General features: G+C 33.4%; 1 protein-coding gene across 1 annotated transcript; it reads right to left on the minus strand.

Moving 5' to 3' along the window:
* Positions 1–3653: 3653 nt before the first annotated feature.
* On the minus strand, positions 3654–20137 carry LOC130628559 (uncharacterized). The gene is made up of 4 exons (XM_057441505.1): positions 19875–20137; positions 12128–13050; positions 5551–11461; positions 3654–4573 (listed from the first exon to the last, which is right to left on the minus strand). Exons 1-3 carry the CDS (start codon positions 19955–19957, stop codon positions 5559–5561), a joined length of 6909 nt encoding a protein of 2302 aa, XP_057297488.1. The 5' UTR covers positions 19958–20137; the 3' UTR covers positions 3654–4573; positions 5551–5558.
* Positions 20138–20203: the final 66 nt, after the last annotated feature.

Here is a 20203-nt window from a genome sequence, read left to right on the forward strand (position 1 = left end):
TGCAAGAAAAATGTAAACAAATTACGTATACCAAGTTCAGAAAACCTGTTCATTCAGCGCTTTTTAATCCACTGTTTTTATAAATAACGTGTTTGTTGAAAAACTTGTATACTTCTATTTTTTTTTCGAATAAACATGATTTCAAGATCAGAAGTGAAAGTTAACAATATTTTCCTGCACTAATATAATACAACGTAAATTGTGTGAAGCTGAACTTTTGAAAGTTTAGAATGGCTGTTACTTGATCACGTTGGTTGTTAAATTTCAACCTCATTCTCTGAGCCGGTTGCGTATTTTTAATATCTAAACATCCATTTAAGCAATATATTTTCCTAATTTAATGTGAGAGATTAGAGTACCGCGCCTTGACAAAACAGATTCTTTTGACTGAAATTAATTAAAGGAAATATTTTCCTTGTCACGAGATTAAGGATGTTATAATTAATCCTATAAGAGGATGCGGTTTGCAGTACAGTGCAGGACCAGAGTAAAGCAACATTGTGGTTTGTGATATCGCTATCGCTCTCCAATGCTTGTAAAAAGAAGAAAAGAACGCAAGATAATATATACTGTGACAAGGTCCGTGAAACAACAAGGAAAAAAACACCCGTCTTTTTAAAAGAACACTAGCCTGAGGTTTTTACTGATAAAACAAAATAAGAAAAGGCTCAGGCTAAAGTAGTTGCTTATAAAGCAAAAAAAAACGACTCAAAACGTGTTCATAAGATAAAAAAAATTCCAGGATATGAATTCTATTACACTTCTCTTCAAAGCTAACGATATTTGTTTTTATCATATGGTTAGAGTTTTTCTCGCACTGTGATTGACTAATCTACACGAAATATATGCTATGTTTTTATTTTTTTACCGAGAAACGAGTGCAATTTTTAATTATTTTTCAATTCTACAGTGCAAAAACCTGATATTTTTTCTTTGATTGGCTGGAATAGCGTGTAAAAAGCTGATATTTTTTTCCTGATTTGTAATAACTCGCTAGCCAGTTTTTTTTACTAGCAATAATGCAGCTAATTCCCAGACTTGGCCACCGTACATCTGTACATAACTGTGTAGGGTGTTTTATTGCAATGCGAATGCTCCAGTCAAACTGAACTTCAGTCGTCTAAAAGTATAAATTAATAAAAATATTAATTTAGAAAAATCACATTAAGTTATTTTTTCTTATTTAAGTTTATATTTTCATTTCCAGTTTTTACAGAAGGTTATGGGGTGATAAAGCGCTGAGGTAGGGTGTGTAGAATACGTAAATGTGTTAAGTTCTCCTGACATAACATATCCTTTAATAACGCAGTAACAACCAAAAACATTTCCATTTACAAATAGAATTTTTGTAAAGGCGAAATTTTAATAATAGCTATGAAATCTTAAACGTAATCGTTGTTAGTCCTTACAGATGACATCCTTACAGGTTTTTGTCTTTTTTTCCTTTCCCTTCTCCTTTTCTTCTCCGAACAATCTTTGAAGCGATTACCGTAATATTTTGGCTTGGTCCTGCGACCTAGCCCAAAACTGGATGTTTGCATATTATCAAAATCCGTGAAACTGTGGATAATGCCCGCGCATGAGTGCACACCGGTTATCAAAAAAACTCAGTTTCCGCTGATTCTTTCTTAGTTTGTTTGCACTGTCGATAGAATTGAAGGTTTAAGTTTCCTTAAAGCTTGTTTGTAGTTTTGATTTGTACAAAAAAACACAGTACAACCCAAATCAAATGCATGTAGCTATGAGTTCTGTCACATTTTAGCTGTAGTATAATATTAGAAAAGTGTAAGCTTAAAGCCATGAAGACAGATTAACAGATATCTGAGGATAATAAAAGGTTTGGGTTGAAAAGTATGTACCACCAGTAGTATTTCAACCTTTAGAGAAATGCTCCTTATTGATAATCCTTATCAATACATGCTATTGACATTCAGCATAAAGGGAATTTAAAAGATTCAGAAATATTATTTCAAAGTGAAACCCAATTACTACCTGATCTTTATGATGATTTTAAATAAGAGACTAATTACTTGGCAAATAGGTTTTTTGACAGAGAATGGTCTAAAACATTTGACTAAAATATGCTTTCACTGAAGACTTCTTTCGATTCTATAAGAAAAAAGTTTTTGGGAACATAAAAAAAAAGTTAATAAATGTGCAAAATTTATCTGCATAGCATTCACGGGGTTCGGTTGTGTGTCGTTGGACGAACTGTCGTTTAATGGCAGCCTTAAAAGCATGTCTGCGTTAAAATAATCTTTAGTTGGTTTCGATTCAAGGCTATAATTATACGCGTTGAAAATAACAGACCAGCGCACTAATCTTGACGCAGCTAGCGTTTTGATAGGTGATATAGGATCAAATATGTGTTTTAAAGCTTTATTGTAAGTAGATAATGAAAAATGTCTCCCATGTAATACTGGTATATTTTTTCAAGCCAAAAATAATTAATAAGCCTTCTTTATCCAGCTGTGAGTACATTTTCTCATGCTGATTCAAAGTTCGGCTTGCATATGTGATAGGATGCTCCGACTTGTCAGAATATATCTGCGACAGGACAGCCCCAACGCCATGGGAAGAAGCATCGCATGTTAGTTTCAATAGTAAGTCTGAATCGTAGAGACGTAGAACGGGCGCTTGGGCTAGCTTTTCCTTTAATTGTTGAAAAGCTTTCTGATGTTTGTCGTACCATTCCCACACATTGTTTTTCCTTAATAGTTGAAGAACTTCCAATTTAGTTTACATTTTGCCAATTTAATTTCACACGCGTTAACAAATCACGTCCGCTAGGGAGATTCCCTCGCCTTTTAATACATGTATGTGCACGCCACGATGCACTTCGCGGCAGTGCTGTACATTTTTTATTAGGCTACTGAACGGGATTGCGGCTGCGAAACGCTGGTTCGAGCCACAAATAAACAAAGCAACGTAACTTAATTTAATTGTTCATCCAAAACACGTATAAAACAAAAATAAAATCTAATAAATTCTAATTTCTCTGGCTCTGGTCCAGAAAGCTTTTTACCCCAAACCCAGAACATGTTCCATTAAACCCTATGAGTTATTATCATTAAGATTGCTTTTAATGTTTTCTGTACTTGTTGACTTGCTGAGGAAAACTGCTTATCGGCGTCCCTGGAAATGCCTAAATGCAGAAACTCAGGAACTATAAATACTGATCAAATTGATTTGGGCTCTATTTTATTAAACCGGCCTAGGAACATGCCATACAAATTTTAAGTCATTTTTTTATTAAGAAGAGGTTATAGCTAAATATTTTACTTTTAATAAAAAAACATATTCGTTTCCCCGCCGACAACAAAATAGGCACGGGGCTATTTTTTTTTTTTTTTTTTTTTTTTTTGAATTACTTCATAAAATTTTCATACATTTATCGTCTTGTAATAACGTTAAGAGTCCTAAGATATATCATAGTGGTAACTTATTCAATATCCACAGACGACATATATTTTAATGCACGTCTTAACAATGCAATACCAGTAAAAGCCATTTTCTAGTTGGGACTAGTCTTTTGGGAGCTTAAATGGAAGCTTTGACCTCTTTACAACCACTTTGTGAGTATATCCCTAGAAATTAATGACTCTAACCACATGGATATAAAAGCTCGAACGATATCAATTAAGAGACATTCGTGATATACACTAAGAAATCTAATATCATAGCCATACATAGTTACGTGTAAGAGCAGTTAGATATAACATACAATTGATATTTAGTCAAGTCATACATATATAGCGATACATTACAAATATATAAACGCACCTGAACAGAAAGTAGCTATAAAGTTAAAAAAAAATGAAACTATTCATAGCCAGCTGTCTCTTGTTGTTGCGAAAGATTAAAGTGTTCCTTATGGAAAATGTTTACACTAATTGAGACCGGTAGCATGTGAAAATCTTTCTGTGATGTTTATAGCTTTTCGTTCAAACTTTTTACTAATGACTTGAAAAGGCGTGAAATAAAAGACAGGATATAAATTTCGGCTAAAGTAACCAGTATTTTTTGTTGACTAAAATTTTTGTCGACTTTTTTATTACCGACCAAACGTTTTCCGACCTAACTTTTTTTCCGACTACCTTTTTGCAATTATGCAATTATTCTTTATTAGTGACTAAATTCAAAATTTTAGTCGGCAAAAAGTGACTAAGTTTACTACAATATAAAATATTTACAGAAACATGACCAACCGAAGAACGTCTAATATATACAAATACCAACTGCAAATACAAATACAAAAAAAATTATCTAAAGCTTGCTAAAAAATATAATCCATATTTCCAAAAGTATATTTCACTAATAACAGTAGACATAAAATCAAAACAAATGGATATTTATTAGAACAAAAACAAAGAAACGAACACTGCAAAAAACGCCCAAACTTTTACTAAAAAAAAAACATTGAATATTTACAAATGATATACTACTGTTTTTCGTATCAACGTATCTTGAACCATTCGATAAGGAAACTTAGCTTGTCTATCGTTGGAAATTATCGCGGAATCTTGTAACAACTTTGCGCGAAGGACTCCAATGCATTTCTACCTTTGGTCAGCTAGACAAAATAATAAAATAAATGTTGGACATATTTCGTAGACTGACAAATGCTTCACCATATCTTCTATCCTCGCTATGAAAGTGCAAAATATAAATTTGGTTAAATTTAAAAAAATCATTCGCTTTTTATCAGAAATTTTATTTTCAATGTTACCACTTAACCAGGCCATTTTTTTTATCTTCAAGTTTCAGGTTTACTGAAAAGATTAACAATTAACTAAATTCATGACCAATCATATAATAATTTTATAGCATGTTAACCGAAATTAAAATTTAAGATGCTGGCATGCCGTTGCCACCGACTTTGGAACAAAACATTCTTAACCAAAGATATGACTTGATTCGTAACCATTACTTATCACTGTTTAGAAATGAAAAACGCAATAAAAAAAATATGAGAATTGTAAAGGCACATGTTCATTTAGGAAGATGTTAGATTTTACTATTATTTACGTTTACAAGTAAAACATAGAATAACACTCGAGTAGCTTTCTGCAAATGCATCCTACTGGCCATGTTGCATACTCTATCTTTTTCATTAGCAACGTTCACGGTAAGCGAAAACTGCTTGAGACGAAAGCTAGCTAGCTTTTTTGACAGCAGGAAAAAAAATCTAAGCGGACTGAAAAAATCTTATATTATATTAATTTTCTTACTACATTTTTTATATATGATTATTGTGTATGCAAAAAGTGGTTAGGAACTTGTTAGAAGAACTAGGTTCAGTCATTGACATAGTATTTGAAGAAGGCAGCAAGTTTACTTTTGGTGTTCCATATTAGTTTAGATTAAAGCGTTTCTCTTTTTAAGCCTCCTCGTTTACATAAGCAGTTGGAAAAACAAAAAAGCTAGACAATGGCAAGTCGCTTTACTTATTTTTTACGAAAAATATTCTTAATATTAATATTTTTTAATTTCTAAGTAAATTCCACCCTCATATTTTTATAAATAAATGTTCTTTAAAAAAGTGTGTACCTCCTATGTTAGACTACTATTTTGAAGAATGCATTCCACTTGCTAAGCTTTTCCCAATGTGAACTTGGATTGCAATTTTGTAACTGCACCTCTCTTAGTTTCACGTGCCCTTGTTGCTGCAAACATTTTTCCAAAACATCAGACACGTGCTTTAAACCAGTATAGGTGATGCGCCTGTTGTTGTTCAAGATGATCTTCTTCATTTGTGGCATCATTTCACTAAGTGTCTTTAAATGTTCATCCCCAATTCCACAATCGGACAAGTTAAGCGTCTCCAGCCTACTTCCATTTGTCCTGCGAAGATTTTGCGCGATAGATGACAAATCTGTTGGTGTTATCCTTCTATTCTTACTAAAATCGATCTCTTTGATTGATGGTGCCAAGGAAAAAATAACTTCTATTGCTTTTACATTAACACTACAATCGGATATGGATATTGTTTCCAGGTTGCAAGTCTTGGACGTCGAAGCATCTTTAAGAAGACTCTCTATCCCGTTTAGCGCGATACTCCAGTTATTTGCCATGTCAATTTTCTTTAAACGTGGTAACATTGGAGAGATAGCAACTAAATGGCAAATTTTGAGGTTGCAGTTGCTCAGGTTAATGTTTTCCAGGTTACTTTGCTTAGCATTTACAACCATTGTCATGTGTATTATATCTTTCTCGGACATATTTTGATTACCAGAGACATTTAAATTTTTGATATGACGCAAAAGAACTCCCATTGCATCAAAATGCGCATGATGTAAATTGCAATTCTCCAGTCCAACAGTTTCTAGTGAAACTGAGTCCATAGTGTGTAAATGAGACGAAAGTGACGTGATACCTGCTGGTGATATGGTGTTGTTATTACTCAAATTTAAAGATTTTAAAAAACCGATCGTCTTTGATAGTGCTCCAAGATGCTTCTCTTTGATATTGCAGTTATTCAACGACAGATCTGTTAGCTTGACCATTTTAGTAACGCTTAGGTTGCTCAAAAGATGTGTCAAACCTTTTGGTGTAATTAATTTATTTTGACTTATATCCAAAGTCTTAATATTTGAAATCAATTCTGACATCGACTGTAGATGGCATTCTTGTAAATTACAATTTGCTAACGAGAGACTCGTTAAGGACTGGTCTGAAGTACTGCAAATATGTTGCGATAATTTTCTCAAGCTAGACGGTGTCACGGTTTTGTTATTATTCAAATTTAGTGTAAAGCTTCTTAACTTTCCTATTAATGTGATTATTTCTTCGATGTGTCCTGCACTGCAGTTGATATCCTTCAGTATCAATTCTTTTATCTTAACATTTTCAACAGAATTGATAGCATTTCCCAGACTTTTAATTGCTTTTCTTGTGAGGCGCTTGTTACCACTGAGGTCAATCACTTCCATTAGGGGAAACACTTTGCATAATGCTTCCACATGTTCATCTGTCAAGTAGTTACCGCTCATATTAAGCGTCTTTATTTTAATTGTCTGTGATTTAAGGATTGAACTGGCCAAATCTGCAATTCCTTTAACGCTGCAGAAGCCTCTTGAAGAAAGAACGAGATTTTTAATAGAAGGCATATGTGTTGCTGTTTCTTTTATGTGTTCATCTGTTAAACTGAAATATTTAACCAAGTTGCAGCCTAAGTCTGAAAAATCGGATAAATTGACGGTATTTAAGACCTTTTTAATTTCTTCTGGTTGAAGGTATGGATTATTACTTAATTCTATATCTTTTAATTTTACGAGAGCTGGTAAAAGGGCCATTAGTTTGGTTAGTGTCACCTTGCAATTTTGAAATTTCAGACATTCCAATGCACAATCATCATTTAATGTGATGTGGTTCGAGAGAAATGTGCATCCAATTTCGCTGATTGAAGGATTGCTGCTTAAGTCAACTGTTTTCATTCGGATCAATAATTTGTCCATAACCTTCACATGGCCATCACGAATGCCACAATTCTTAAAACTGATACTTTCCAATTGCATTCTTTCGCAATTGGTAATCACATTGGAGATGTATGCCACGTCAGTAACCTCCAGCAGTTTGTTTTCGTCAAATATAACTTCCTTCAGTAATGGCAAGATGTTTGTCAAGCATTTCAAATGCGACTTATTTAAATTACATCCTGCCAATGATAAGCACTTTAATCTGCTAGTGCTGTAACTTTCCATTAACGCAGTGCCAATGTAGGTTAAACCAACTGGCTGGATTGTTTTGTTGAAGCTCACATCCAATTTCTCAATATTGGGAATCAACGGTTGCATGCTACGTATCTTTTCATCTGTTATATCACAGCGTCTTAACTTAACTGTGTTTAACTTTAATCCAAGTTCTCTAGACAGAACTTCCACCTTTGTTGACAGCATCTGCAAATTACTTGGTGTAGTTGCTTGATTGTTGTCAGATAAATCAATCTCTTGAAATAAGTGTAAGATATTCAACATTTCCTCCAGCTGCAGGTCCGTGAGGGTAATCTTTGAAAGATCAAGAACTTCTAAATGACAATGATGCGACTGTGTAATAGCAGTGAAGAGATGGTGTAGTGTCTCTGACGACAGGATTGTTGACGATTGCAACTTCAAAGTGTGAAATAACGCCAAAGCCTTTCCCATAACTTGAACCTCGCATTCAAGGAGATCATCGCAAGCGACAGTTGTGAGGTTACAATTATCAGGTTCACTAATGATCTTTGACAAATACGAATAGTCTGCTGCCTTTAATGAGTAATTTCCTTTAATATCCAGCTCAACTAGTATTGACACTACATCTTGCAAAGACTTCAGACAGGAGAGATTTAAATTGCAATCTTGAACAACAAGTTTCTCCAACTTTAGATGTTCTTTACTTGTAACGAAATGGCTTAACCTTTTCCAACCATTCTCACAAATAAATTTGTTTCCGCTTAAATCAAGAACTTTAACTTGCTCAATCACTTTATCCATCATATCAACATGGCAGTTGGTAATGTTGCAGCCTCTAAATTTGACTACCTCCAATGAGCACGACACAGAATCTCCAATTGCTAATGACATACTCTTGATCCCAGCTGGTGTGATTGTCTTGTTGTAGCTAACATCAAGTTCTTTCAAATATGGCAATAATGTGCACATTGCTTGAATGTCAGAATCAATAAGTTGGCAATGCTGTAGCACCAAAGACTGCATTCTGTTGCTATTTGATTCAAGAATGGCAGCCGTGATAGCAGTATAACCGATAGAAGTGATTTTATTTTGACCAGAAAGATCTAGTTTAGCAGCCAACGGATATTTTGATAAAAGTTTAGAAATGGCTCTGTCATTAAACTTCAGCCAAGTCATGTCAAGGTTATCGTTTTGGTAAAGGTCTTCGATGTTTAAATGGATAAAGATGTCTTCTGTTAGCAAATTGTTTCTTCTCTTATCAATTGACGCGACTGAAACATTTCTGTTCTGATGAAACACGTCCAGGTCTGAATTCCTTAGATCACATTCTTGTAAACCAACCGATGTACAAATGCATGTATTTTTTGATGCTGCAGAAGCGACACTTTGAAGACCACTGTTAGAGACTTTGTTATTACGTCTAAGGTTAACTGTTCTTAAACGCAATAAAGCCTTACTAAAGCCTTGTAAGTGTTGGTCAGAAATGTTGCAATCACAAAGGCTTACTCTCTCAAGGTTCGAAACACTTGCTGAAGATATGATATCGGCCAGATACCGTAAACATGCTGCTGTGATAGTTTTGTTATTGTTGAAAGATATTTCTTTTAATAAGGGGATCATTTCTTTCATTTTCACAATGTGATCTGTCGAAATATTGCAATTGCTAATATCTAAATTTTCTAATTTAAGAGTATTAGCGGAAATAATTGCGTTTGAAAGTTCACTGAAGGAACTAATGGTAAGCCTTTTATTGTTTCTTATTGAAACTTCTTTGATTAAGAGAAATGCGCCATGAACGGCATGAAGGTGGTCATTTGTCAAATTACAATCTTCAAATGAAATGCTGTCGAGTTGAAACATCACATTCTGCAAAATAAGATCGCAAAACATTTTCAACCCATTTACAGTTATAGTTCTATTTCTGCTAACGTCAATCCTCTTAAGAGAAGGAATCATCTTACTGATCATTGCAAGCCCATTCTCCTTTAAATTGCAGTCTGATAAGTTAATCGAATTTACAAAAGTAAATTGTAAAAATGGTAGTTCTGAATGAGGCTCCAACATCTTGTTACCTGACAAATCAATTTCCTTCGACATCTGCGCTCCTTCTAGAAAGACGGGAAGTGATTTTGCGCTTAAGTTGCATCTACTTGCTGCAATATATTGTAACCGCTGTTTATATGCAGATTTAATGGCATCGGAAAAATGGCGCCATCCAATTGCCGTAATCATCTTGTTCTCATGCAAAAAAATTCTTTTTACTCCTGGTATAAGATTCTTCATTGCTTTTATGTGTTCATCGGTTAGCCCGCAATTTGAGAAATCTATTGTATCCAAACAACAAAAATTCTGTGTGATAATATGATCGGTCAGCAATCCTAATGAAAGTGGTGACATCTGCGGGTTTTCTCTCAGGGACAGGTAAGCAGTATAAGGAGCCAACCTTCTTAAACTCTGCAAATGTTTGTCTGTCAAGTTGCAACTAGAGAAATCAAGATGCTTGAATACCCAGGCTTTCTCAGTGCGTTCGAACTTTGTGATCAACTGAAGTAAACCGTTAGCTGTTATAGCACAACCATTGAAGATAATATCATGTACGCAGTGTATAATTTTTCCTAAATCATACAGTTGAGAATCTTCAATTCTGTATCTTCGTAAATTAAGTATTGACAACTGCTGTTTTAGACTTCCAGTGATTAAATTTGCTATAATGGACATCCATGTCGGCTTTAAAATAACACTATCAAATGTATTTATACGCACATCTGAACATACTAGCTTCCAATATGGTTCTTGGTCATGGTCTGTGCTAAGACATAAATACTGTGTATCAATATTATCTGAGCGAAAAATTGTTTCAGAAATTTCACTCAACGCATCCTGACGAACTTTTGCATCGTGCATAAAAATATTTCGTGTTCTTGCTATTAACTTTGTAAAGAAGGCGACGTTATCTTTGTTAACGGTAACCTCCGGTAGAAATAGGAAGTCCACCAGAGTACCTTTGTCATATATCACATTAGAGAGAAATTTCCAAGTAATATCAGAAAAATATTGTCTGCCATAAATTGATACGTCATCTGAAACTGAGAAAAAGGTGTACAAAGCCGATAGATGACCGTCGTTCAAATCACAATCTGATAAATTTATCCTCTTTAGGCAGCATAATTCATCATCCAACATCTTATTTGTTAAACTTTCCAAACCAGTAGGAGTAAATCCTCTATTACGACCGATGTTAAGATTGTTTAATCTGTTTATACATGCAGCTAACGAAACAAGATGAGAATCTTGTAAATTGCAATCCCACAATTTTAGCTCTTCTAACAGTAGATTTGGTGTTTGACAAATTGTATTGGCTAAATATTTTAAACCTATAGGACTAATGTTTTTGTTTCGGCTCATGTCAACTCTCCGAATGAGTGGGATCATTTCGGCAATTGCAGCAAACTCTGCATCACTAATATTACAGTCGTCTAGCATCAGCCAATTTAATCTACAGAATTTATTCATGCAAATTTCATTGGAAAGAGCCTTCCATGCAACATTTGTAATAAATTTGTTATTACTAAGGCAAAGCGTGTCCAAATATGGAACCATTTCTTTCAAGGCAAGAATATGTGCGTCTGTCAAACCACAATTGCGAAGTGTTAAGGTATCTAAAGTGAAGGATGAGGCACCACTAATACATGTTGTTAAATACCTCAATTTTTCAACTGTTACGCCTTCGTGAAGGGTTAATTCTTTTCTAAATGCACTTAAGTTTGTTTCAATCAGTGGTAAAGTATCTAAAAACAGAAACAAAGCAACGCATTATCGAATATTAACATCTCCAAAAATAGTTGGAATTGTAGTCTGCAACCAATTACATCATTTTATGCAAAATGTTATCATTTTCGTAATAAGGCAAAACTACAGAATAGATTTTAGCGTAAACTTGGCATTTCAATATTTTAACAGATGCAAAAAATAGTTATTGATTGTTGAGATAGCTGCGACCTAAAGTTTTTTATACCCGTTTGCAAAGTACGGTTAATCTATTCGGTCTGAGGTGAGGGGGAGGGGGGGGGAGGGTTTATTTTATCAAGAGGAATCAGTCTGTAAATTGGACACGGAATTAATCCGACTTATCGATTTATTTGGATATTCGGGATTTTGTTTATTTAGAAACTTGTGTTCAAGAACTAAAGTAGATGAATTTTAAGCATATGTTGGTTTTTCGACAAATTTGAAGCTCCCGATGACGTCACAGAAAAAGTGCCAATATAAGCAAAAACTTACGGCTGCCATTTTGTTCTTTTTATGACGTATTATATGTATGGCAAGTTTAATGCAATTTGGAAAAGCCTGTCAAAAAATTATATGCCCCCGGGTCATACTATATTCGAAAAACGAATGAAGTTAAATTGATAAACATTCAGATTTTCAAAAAAAGTCTTTTTTAACTTTTTTACCATTTTGATCTTGTGTAACTGCAGAGAACGGCGCATTTTCTACCATAACAGTCAAATTACCAGGACCATCAAGATTATCCCTGTCTTCATCTAAAACTTTAGTCTGATTTGAAAGTCTTTTTTTTATTTTTGGTAGCCTGTCGTAAACAGAATACACCTTAAACACATTATCACCCTCCAGGTCACTTTTCAGTTTTCTTAATTCATACTTTATATCTTTAAACTCGGCACAATACGTGTTTCTTGTTAGATCGCTCATTTTAGATAGTTCTTCACACTTTGTCTGCATAGATTCCATGCTGGTATTGACAGAATCAATATGGTCGAAACATAAGTCAATTTGAGATTTTACTATAGCGTTCTTATATTCATATGTTGCATCTAAAGGACAATGTTCCAGTTCTTTTACATTGCTAATGCGATAATTCAAGCCAGTCAATAAATCCATTAATTCCTTCCAAAGTAACTTGAAGTCAGCATCTGATATGTTAGTGTTACCGTAATGAGATATTTTGTTGCGAAAAAGTCTCAATCGAATAATGAAAGCTGCAATACTTTGATCCTGTTGTTTTGACTCCTTAATCTTCCAGCCACCCATTGGTGCGGGTAAGGTTGTGCAATTTCGAATAATCTGATACAGCAAGGATATATCAAATTCATCAAAGTCTGTTGTTTTCGAATCCGGATAAAGCAAGGCGAACTGCTTCGTGCTAATTATTTTTGATGATTTTAACTTTACAAAGTCTTTTTGGAATACCAGTAATTGATTGTAAAGATCCTTTTTACTGCGTGACAAGCCATTGTTAAACATAATTTCTAGCAAAGCTCTTCTGCCAGCATAATTAAGACATGTGAGAAGTCGAATATAGTGTTCATTTTCTTTAATGATTTTGTCTGTGCCAAATCCTTTCATCTTCCATGGTCTAAAGAAACAAAAATTGTTAAATAAACATTGACTTGGTTGGCGGTGACATATTTGTTGACAAAATCAATAAGCATTATTATATAGCAAAAAATAGAAAAGAAGAAGAAGAAGAAGAAACAGAAAAAGAAAACGAAGACGAAGATGAAGAAACATGTACGTCCAGAACTCAAGTTTGGAACACAACAGTGACTAAAAGTCGACAAAAAGTTCATCTTCCTGCTAAAATTTTGTCGGTATCTTTTAAAAGACCACATCAAGAGCATCTACCAGACCATGTTAAAATACAACGAACTTCGTTTGATCCTTCTTCTGTGCATCAACCCATAGCTAATAATATTCATTGGGATCCATTAGCATCGCCTACTGATGGACAGGCTTTTTCATTTTTATGTTTTTAAAAGAGTGTTCACCTTGAAAATGACTATACCTACAACTCTGTACCAGAAAATCTATTAAATGTGGAACCACTGACCATGGAAAACATCTGCAAACAATCATCATTGTCATTTGAATTTTTCGCTACACTTACAAATTAAAAGTGGACACCTTCGTTCAAGGTTTGTTTTGATTTGAGATACCCTGATTTTCCCATACTGCATTGTGAAGTCATAAATTTAAAAATATTAGCTCCTTCAGTAAAAAGGTCTATGTTGTTGCGTTTTCTAGTCACATCTAAACCTAAACAAATCAGTTTTAGCATATTTGCTACAAACGTAGACTTTAAGAGTATCCTAAATCTTGGTAGTTAGCTAGCTAAAGGTAACCTTGTTTACTCCTATTCTTTAAAATGAAGTTTGGCTATAATTCTAAATCAATAATTTTTATGCTAAATGCAGTTAACGTAACAACTTCTGCTGTGATCCAAAGTTTGGCAAAGGTTTATTGCTTCAATGGGACAAAAAGCTTTATTTGTTGCCCACAATGTTGTAACAATAGGCTAACTTCACGAAAACTAATACCGTAAATTAAAATTCTGGTTAATTGTTTTAGTCGAACAGAGAACAAGGTAATGACGGGCTCTTTGCTTTTTATTTAAACTAACGCCTAAAGGCCCACAGATGTAATACACACTAACGGATGTGCGACATGATATACCTGTACTAAGCGCTCATTCCGGTAAGCGCTCCAATGGATTTTGACACAGTGTATACCTGCACCAGTTACAACTTTACTTGTGACTTAACTCGGCATAAATAAACAAACATAAATAGGCCTGATTTTAGGAAAAAAGGAGTAAAAAGAAATAATTTTGCAAACCGAGATAACAATGCATTTTTTCCATATGACAGGTTGAAATAAAGTTCTATCTCCATAATATATGCTTTACATCTCCATAAAAAATTAAGAATTAAAAATATTGTCCTTTTATCATTATTCTTTAGGAATATATTCAATAAAATTTTGTGTGATTGCCTTTCCATATTTACTTGTTAAGGTTTAAGGCAAGAAAACAAATTTGTTTTAGTTTGAAAAATTTTCACTTCAGTCTATGCTGAAGCATCATCTGAAAATACATCAATTAAATGTTCTCCGTACCGTTAAAATTACATTTATTCACACGAGGGCACTTAAAATTAAATATGTACTTAAGATTATAAACAATGATTTTATAAAATGTTCTCTCGTTCAGCATGTCCTCTTTTTAATTTCATAGCTCTTTAGTGTTGTTTTTATTTCAATTGTCTCTTTAAACCTAAACAAAATTGGCCCAAACACCTTAAAACCAAATAAAATTACGTAAAAGTAAAATATTCAAACTGCATTTTTTTATAAAAATGCATTTTGATCACAGAAATTAATTTTAAATTTTTCATTATGATTCTTAATTCTAGAAATAAGTTTTGCAAAAATTTCTCACATCGGATATTGAATCTCACATTAGAATGCCTATTACTGAATTTACACTATTGGTCTTAATAGCCACATATTCAATGGCTATTATTTTCCAGGTGGGTGATTTTGTTGAGAACACGTTAGAAATTACACAACTGCAGTGAAAATGGTTCACTACAGTTAAATATTACAGTTAAACTCTTATAAAATTTTTACACATTAATATTTACAGATTTTGCAAGATCTTATTTCGTAAAAGGGACAACATATATTTAAATAATAGGTTAAGTTAAAGCTGGTTTATTATATACGTGTATTCATTCCAAAAATACTATTTGTACGGCCACAATATGCGAAAATATTCCAGTGGACCGTAGTTAATGGCTAGCCTAAAATATAATAAATTTAATACCTTTTGGTGTTAAATTTTCTCAGTATGGTACATCAAGGAGGGTACATTGGCCTTATAAGTATTAATTTGTTAAGAAACCTTACTTGCATGTTCTTATTTGTTCCATATTTAGAAGTTTTGTTACGGCTTACTGGCTGCATTATTTTGTCTGTCGATATGCGTAAGGTTCGGAGATTATAAATAACGCACATCACGATGAAAGGGTTTTTAGCCAACAAAATGTTTTTCAGAAATGTGACAGATAATTTAGCTCATTTGCGCACTAAAATTTAAAGAAAACACGGCCAGCTTTTTACCAAAATGTTTATAAAAATAGACTCAAACATTGACTAACAACATTAAATTTTGACCCAAGTAGGGTAATAAATTTTCCACAATCGATATATACAAGTACTAGCTATTAATTAAGATGTTCACGTAATTTGGACGGTGTACGCTACAGCTAGAACTACCAGTTCTGCAGGGAAAGAACAACACTTCCCATATATCAATTTAATTATTGAGATAAATTTGCTTTATATCATGCAAAACTAAAAATGGTATCTTTTTCTAACATATTTCTAAAACGAGCCTCCCTAAAGTTGATGCAAAATTTTAGCTGGTTTTTTTATTCACTCAACAAAAAAAATCGGCCGAAATATTTGTTGTATTCTTATTTACATAAAACTCCCGCGCAGGACAGAAGTAAATTTTTTGCAGGGCAATAGCTTTCATAAATTATTTTTGGGTATAATTATCATAATTTAGAAGAGATCATGTGACCAGCCTGTTCCAGGGTCTTTTCGCCGCTATTAAATTCATCAACAAGGCAAAATGCCCTGGGAACGAGGTTGTATTATTGTGTATAACAAACACAAATAGTTGGGTGGTCACATTTAAAAACTTTAAGTTATAGATCTTATACTATTATATATTATCTTATACATATATATTCTCTTATACCTGATTATACGAGGTGGGTTTGCTCGGTGTTGGCTCAGTTGGTAATGCAACCCCATTCGAAAATTGTGAAAATTTGTGGGAATGTTTTTTTTAATAGCATCCAAAATGTAAACCAACAAGCTTAAATTTGTCCATGAGTATTTGATTTACCAATGATTGATAATTTAAATTAAGAAATTCTGTTTTTCTCTTTTCTTTAACGAAATCACTTAATACAGAAAATACGGACATATTTTTGTTAAAACGAAACTGGTAAGACATTAAAAACATAAAGTTGATTAAAATGTTGTTTTAACTTTTTTTTTAACTAGCAATGCTCCTGCTTTTTTTCTTTAACCTGGTACTCGCTCTTCAAAGTGAAAATATTTGAATCGAGTCAATTTACCTAATCAACTCAACCTGTGTTGAAAAAACAGAAACTGGCAACATAAGTGAGTTTCACATACCATGTAGCTTAAACATTAAAAATATTTTACAAAATTTAAATAACTTTACTAGAATTCAATTCATTTCCCGGATTTTCCCACTGTATTATCAGACCCGCTTTCTCAAGTTGCACTAAATCACAAATCCAATTAGGTCCCCACAAACGATAAGCCAAACTAAAAACGGCTAGTTTACAAACACAGCATCAGGTAATCGAGTCAAGAAAATTGTGCCATATTTAGTGGGTTTATTATTATTACATGACGAGTACAGAGCTACTTTCAATTTCAAAGAGCTCTGGGGACGAGAATGCGTTTGAGCGGAGCAATTTTGCCACAAAAACAGGACAGGTCAAATGACTGTAAATTATATACACATGCTAATTTGATTATTTTAAAGATAAAAAAAAATTTATAACGCAAATATTTCAAGAAACATGAAATTTGGTAAAAAATGCCTTGCGCAACAGCAGGATTTTCTTGTTAACTTGGTTTAAAATAGCTCGTCGTCACTACAAAGTTGAAGTTTCACTTTCGCCCAAAACTTATTATATTCTAGCCAGGAGAGCCAGCATAATTTTTCTTACCACAACGAAATTGTAACAATTAACCCTATTTGCTATGGGCTTTTTTGAGGGGAGGGGCATAAGGTGCCCGCGGGCTGTAACTTTTGTTCAGTTAGGTTTTAAGTGACGAAACTTGGCACAAAGAAGCATCAATATGTTGAGACTTAATTAGTGACAAAATATTTAGGTTGACATGTCATCACAGGAAGTGATGACGTTATAATGAGACAATGGTTGAAGAAAATATGTCTTTCTTGAAAATTCTCGTTTTTTATCTTTTTAAAACTATTTACATTAGTAGTCATTAAAAAAGTAATATAAGAATGTATGATATTATTAGGAACATTAACAGGTGGTATAAAGACAAAGGATTTCTCTAAGGAGAAAATGGAAACCGATCAGAATTCAAATCTTCAAGAATTTTTTTTGAAAAATCTATATTTGAGAACCTTAGTGTAAGTAGCTGTCATGGAATAAAACTTGGCATATCTATTAGCACCTACGTCAGTAGCTACTCAATAAAGACAATTTGGATTGATATGGGACAAAATCACCTATGACGTTATCATATGACAATAGAAATAGAGAAATAGGAAATTACAAACATTCTGGTCTGTAAATTACCAATATTCCGGTCTACAAATTACACAGTATGCATGTCAATATTGTATGATGACTTTTTGTCACTATTACATACATAATCGCATATTCATACAACTGGTTAGTTTAGAAAGCATTTGTTTTTTTTAGCACTACAATAAAAAAGTTGATATGACCACCTGTAAAAAAGGACAAAGTGACACTGACAGGACAATTTTTGGAAATATATTTTCTTATTTTCCGAAAGTCCAATAAAAGTTAGAAAAAGTCACAAAATTTCAGGTAATTTTATCCACTATTAAAAAAGTTATTAGACTTTGAAAATGCCGCGGGCACTTTATGCCCCTATTACATACATAATCGCATATTCATACAACTGGTTAGTTTAGAAAGCATTTGTTTTTTTTAGCACTACAATAAAAAAGTTGATATGACCACCTGTAAAAAAGGACAAAGTGACACTGACAGGACAATTTTTGGAAATATATTTTCTTATTTTCCGAAAGTCCAATAAAAGTTAGAAAAAGTCACAAAATTTCAGGTAATTTTATCCACTATTAAAAAAGTTATTAGACTTTGAAAATGCCGCGGGCACTTTATGCCCCCCCCCATACCAAATAGGGTTAAGGTAGGGAAAATTACGCTATCCTGACCGCGCTTTTTGATTGGTTAATTCTATTGTTCTTTGCTCACGTGTTGAATATCGGCAAATCCTTTGCTTTAAGCGTGAATGGTCTCACTCGCCCCGAACAAATATAATTAGTTCTTGAATTATTTAAGAAAGTAAGACATGGCCACGCCGACTTTGCGCGGGGTTTGCAATGAGGTGCGTTTGAATTTTAGGGATTTGCTCTGACATTTGTTTGCGTCTAAGATTTTGTTTCAGAGAAACTAAATTTGACATCCTCGAAGAAAGCTTAGTGTACTAGGCTTATTATAAACATATTAAAATGAAATGCGCATCTATAATTGGCGAGTTGTTATTGCGGTAAATTCCCCGATCGATCAATTTGGAACTTCCCAACTCAAACTTCGTAGATTAAAAAAAAAAACCTCTATTCTTAAAAAAAATAGAGATTTGGAAATATTTAAGCGGCCAAATTTCTGTACACTTTTACTTTGACTGTTACAAGCATTCTTGTCCCCAGAGCTCTCTAAGATAAACCTTGATGTTTTATCACAAAGAGCTCTGGGAAAGAGAATGTGTTAGAGGAGGGTCAGCCTTAATGAGTAAACTGGAGAAAAGAAAAAAAGTAAAAAAGCGGAAAATATAAACACACTTTTTCTACAAGAATTCTTTTATAAAAATCATAATTTTTTTTTTTTAACAAAGTTGAAGTCATCGATTATATATGACTTACTTTGTATCTGTATCAATCTGTAATTTTAAATGAAATATTCCAAGAATTTAAGGCAACTAATTTTTCAATTCTTTAAGTTAGGATACTACATAGGAATATGTATAGTGCTTCTTTCTTTTTATACAATTTCCTTTCTTTTCTCTTATATAACATATGACTGTACTCCGTTAAATGGAGCAGACTGTCCATGTCTGAAATAGCTAACATTACGTCATTAGGTATTTCTTAGGCATGCTGACGAGCCCTGATATTGGGTGGAACAGTCTTATAATATCTGAACTTAAGTTGTTGTTTTTGTTTTCCATGAAAGTTTGTGTAACCCTTCACAACATAAACGAGCCTTGCAAACCCAACCCCGCCATGGGGGACTTACAGCACTCCCATGGCCTCTGTCTATATTTGGCGCAGCATTGACTGACGCCATAACCTAACGTCACTGTAAACAAACACATAATCTGAAAAAAATTGAGAAAATAAAAACAAAATAATGTCTATATTTTAAAGCTGTGTTCTTACTATTAAGAAGAAAACAAGGGCTGAAAAAGGTTCGAAAAATAGGAACAGCTAGCGTCATGTTAGATTTAACTGGTTCTTAACAAAAATATGTATTCGAGGTATCTTTTTTATTTTTACCTTAGTAAATATATTTATCTTGCACGAGCAACAATAAAACAATATTGTACCTGTGTTTGAAAAACTTGTTGTAGATGAATATTGTAAAAATTGTCAAAATTAGCATAAAAAAAGATCCTTCCAGCTGCTCCATTTTGTTTCTGTTTTTTTATAAATTATCTTCCGTTTACTTCACTTTGCTTATTTTGTCTTCAAGCTCCAATTAGTTTGCTGTAATTGTTTATTTAGACAAAACAAAACAGCTCTCCTACACAAAACACATTTGCATTGACATTGTTCTTAAAAACCTAAAGCGGGGGAGCACTAAGAGAATTTTGATAACTTTGTTTGAACATGGTTTTACGTCAATCAACACTTATTTAGTAGTTTCGTTAAGACT

The sequence above is a fragment of the Hydractinia symbiolongicarpus genome, chromosome 15 (genome assembly GCF_029227915.1).
Source record: "Hydractinia symbiolongicarpus strain clone_291-10 chromosome 15, HSymV2.1, whole genome shotgun sequence".
Classification (NCBI taxonomy): domain Eukaryota; kingdom Metazoa; phylum Cnidaria; class Hydrozoa; order Anthoathecata; family Hydractiniidae; genus Hydractinia; species Hydractinia symbiolongicarpus.

What these genes read in the sequence shown, in the direction of transcription:
- LOC130628559 (XM_057441505.1), bottom strand. Translation starts at nt 19,957, where the DNA reads ATGGAGCAGCTGGAAGGATCTTTTTTTATGCTAATTTTGACAATTTTT. An exon ending in AACAAGTTTTTCAAACACAG is followed by an intron (nt 13,051 to 19,874) that starts GTACAATATTGT and finishes TTGTTTCTTTAG; the next exon opens with ACCATGGAAGATGAAAGGAT. An exon ending in AGTTACACAAGATCAAAATG is followed by an intron (nt 11,462 to 12,127) that starts GTAAAAAAGTTA and finishes TTCTGTTTTTAG; the next exon opens with ATACTTTACCACTGATTGAA.